Source organism: Lissotriton vulgaris, chromosome 6 (assembly GCF_964263255.1).
Source record: "Lissotriton vulgaris chromosome 6, aLisVul1.2, whole genome shotgun sequence".
Classification (NCBI taxonomy): Eukaryota; Metazoa; Chordata; class Amphibia; order Caudata; family Salamandridae; genus Lissotriton; species Lissotriton vulgaris.
In genome coordinates this window covers 724,448,091-724,451,222 of record NC_141694.1, presented here as the reverse complement: position 1 = coordinate 724,451,222, position 3,132 = coordinate 724,448,091, and the positions used below count along the sequence as shown (strand labels likewise).

The following is a 3,132-nucleotide window of genomic DNA, read 5'->3' as shown; positions in this document are numbered from 1 at the left end:
GGCTGAAACCTTTGAGCAGCAGGAATGCGAGATGCACCCAGGCAATCACTGATATGAGCATCATAGAGTGCCTTCGTGAGCGCAAGGGTGTTTGGAGGACTAAAATATATAAAACCATATATATATATATATATATATATATATATATAAACATTCAGACAAATCCTACCTGTCCCTCCTCAAGGAACAGTAGCTTACAGCTCGCAGGCACGGAACTCACAGAATCTCCTCAGGCAAATAAAGGACCTCCACACAAAGAATTGTGGCAAAGCAGTGCAGAGATTTATTTCGGCATAGAATATCTCAGGCAAGTGCCCTCCATGACGCGTTTCGCTCCTTGTCGGAGCTTGGTCACATGATGCGTCCATTAGCTATGACGACATTTAAAGAGAATAAAGTGCACAAATAGCCTTAGAGAAAAGGCTCAATGTTTTTCACACATAAAAACACCAAGCAAAAAGACAATGGCTTAAAATTACACGACAGTAGTTACTCTCTAGATAGACATACTGAACACAAATGATCGTTCATAATAATCGGTAAATGAGATGTAGGGAAAAAAAAAAATCGGTATTTTTTACCGAATCGGTAAAATTCGGTATCGGACTTTCGGAAATTACCGAATCGGTATTTACCGAATCGGTATTTCCCATTCATCCCTATGGGCCAAAAGGCCCATAGGAATGCATTGGAAATACCGATTCGGTAAATACCGAATCGGAAAGGATGCAAAAGTGAAACTTAAGACAACAGCCAATCAGGTGCAACCACCCTCCCCCTTCCTACCAGGAAGTGGCTACACAGGCAGCTGCAACTAATTAGAAGGTTCTGGAGAGGCAGTTGGAGCAAAGAGACTGGGAGCAGCAGACGACAGTTTGTGCAGTTTTAAACCTTAAACATGGCAAGCAGCAAGGACACAGAGCAGACAGAAAGAAAAAGAGAGCTCAAATTCAGCAGCATGGAGCTCCAGGTCCTTGTGGAGGAGGTGGTAAAGATGCACCACAAACTTTTTGGAAGGCAGTCCCTCTCTGTGCCTGAATCTGCAAAAAGGAAGATTTGGCATGATATCCTTGAGAAAGTCAATGCAGTGGGAGTGACCACCAGAGTCACAGAAGATTTAAAAAAGAGGTTTTATGACCTAAGGAGCCTCACAAAAAAAAATTGCAGACCACCACAAACAGGTCTCGCAAACAGGTGGAGGAAAGAACACAGCACCCCCTCCCCCCCCTCACTGACCTGGAGGAGATGGTGGCCACAACCTTAGAGCCAGAAAGCGTCTACGGACTGGGAGAAGTGGACAGCTTGGCGAAAGCTGCAAGTAGAAAAGGTAAGATGCATGCACAGCAATCCCCCTCACACCCTCATCCATCCCTCACCCCTTGAAGCTAAGTTACCCCAGTCCCAGTATGCCTGTGCAAAACAGTAGCAATGCATCATGGTACATGTAGTCAGTTAATGAAAGACCATGTCATACAGCACAGTAACCACCAAGTTAGGCAAATGATTGCTGACATAATGAAGGGCAGGCAGCATGTAATAAGTGCAATTTCCTAAGTTTAATTGTAGTGGCTGTGAGACATTTGCACCTAGCTGATATGCGCTCATATGTCCACAGGTCACACATCCAGAAGGCAGTCACAGGTGGCAGAAGGCACGGCACCCGAGAGGGATGAAAGTCATGAGCCAGATCCCAGTGCATCACAGGACACAGGTGTACCTAGTGGGCAGCCACCTTCCCAAGCACCTGACATCACTGAAGAAATGCAGGCATCCCCAAGACCTTCACAGTCCCCACTATTGTTATCTTCACCAGAAATGCCAGCATCACTGGATATTGAAACACCTGCAGCACAACCTAGCAGGAGGCATGTTGTTTCCCCACTGATGGAAATGGAGACAGCTGCTGGTGAAATGGTGGGTGAAGACTCACACAACTTGCCTGGAACTGACATCTCTGCCACACTGCAGCCCAGCGCAGAGCCTGTACCTAGTACCACTAGACGCCGCACAGTACAAGGAAGGAGTGTAGGTGCATGTGGGGAGGGGTCCAGTGTCTTCCAAGGCCTGGAGGGATCCATGGTGAAGATTCAGGGGATGCAGGGTAAGGGCATCATGCCCTGTCATCGACAAATGCGCAACCTCAATATCAACATGCAGGAAATTGGTAAGGGCATCCGGGAACTGGTAGAAGTAAACAAGAACATGGCTACAGGGATACATGACATGACCCAATCCATGCAGCAACTGTGCACAAAACTGGACTCAGAAATAACATCAAGGCGCAGGGAGAAGCAGCGTGCACAGAGAACTGATAAAGCTATTCACCGCCTGGCAACAGCCACATCCCTGCTATGCAGGCGTAGCATGAACAGTCAGGAAGTCTTGACTCAAAACAGCAATCACCTGACAAGGGGCATTGACCAGTGTGCTAGAGGCTCTAAGTAATGCTCAAACTGCTGCTATTGACGTGCCGGAGAGTGAAGGTAGCACCAGTAGGAGCACCACGGCAAGCGCCCTTGTTGTAGAGACAAGGAGGAGCAGCAGGCGACAGGGTGAGGCTACAGGCCAAACGCCTAGGGAACAGAGTGAGCCACATACATCTGCCAGTGCAAAGCGTGGCCGCAAATGAACAGTTAATAGTATGGGCTACTGCCATTGGACATACAATTTAGAAATTAGAAAGTCTGTGTTGAACATTTGTGCCATTGAAACCTGCGTAGTGACAATATACAACTACGGTGGGTCCATTCAACACCTGTCTGTGTGTGTTTACTCACTGTGAGCATTGCAGTGAAATGCTTACTGGTGCACTTTTGTTCCTTAACATACCTAGATATATACTAAATTAAACAACATTTTGTGCTTTCCACATAGGTCTCAGTCTCATTACTTACTCAGAAATAGTTTTGTGTAATCTCCTCACGTCTGTATCTGCCATCACTTGGTGTTGACACTCCAGCAGGTTGTGTTTCAGGCACGGCAATGTCGTCGTCATGATCCTCTTAGTCTGACAACTCCACCTCAGTACCCTTCTTCACAGCAAGGTTGTGAAACAAAGCACAAGCAGCAATGATCTTACAGCAGGTGATGGGGGTATACTGCCTTGCACCTCCACTCTTGCGCAAGCACCTG

The 3,132-nt window shown here is 46.9% G+C and overlaps 1 protein-coding gene across 1 annotated transcript; it reads left to right on the top strand.

Annotated features, from left to right (window-relative positions):
* Window positions 1-1,245: 1,245 nt before the first annotated feature.
* On the top strand, window positions 1,246-2,445 carry LOC147707906 (uncharacterized). The gene is made up of 2 exons (XM_086925686.1): window positions 1,246-1,327; window positions 1,616-2,445. The coding sequence occupies exons 1-2, from the start codon at window positions 1,246-1,248 to the stop codon at window positions 2,443-2,445; spliced, it is 912 nt and encodes a 303-aa protein (XP_086781812.1).
* Window positions 2,446-3,132: the final 687 nt, after the last annotated feature.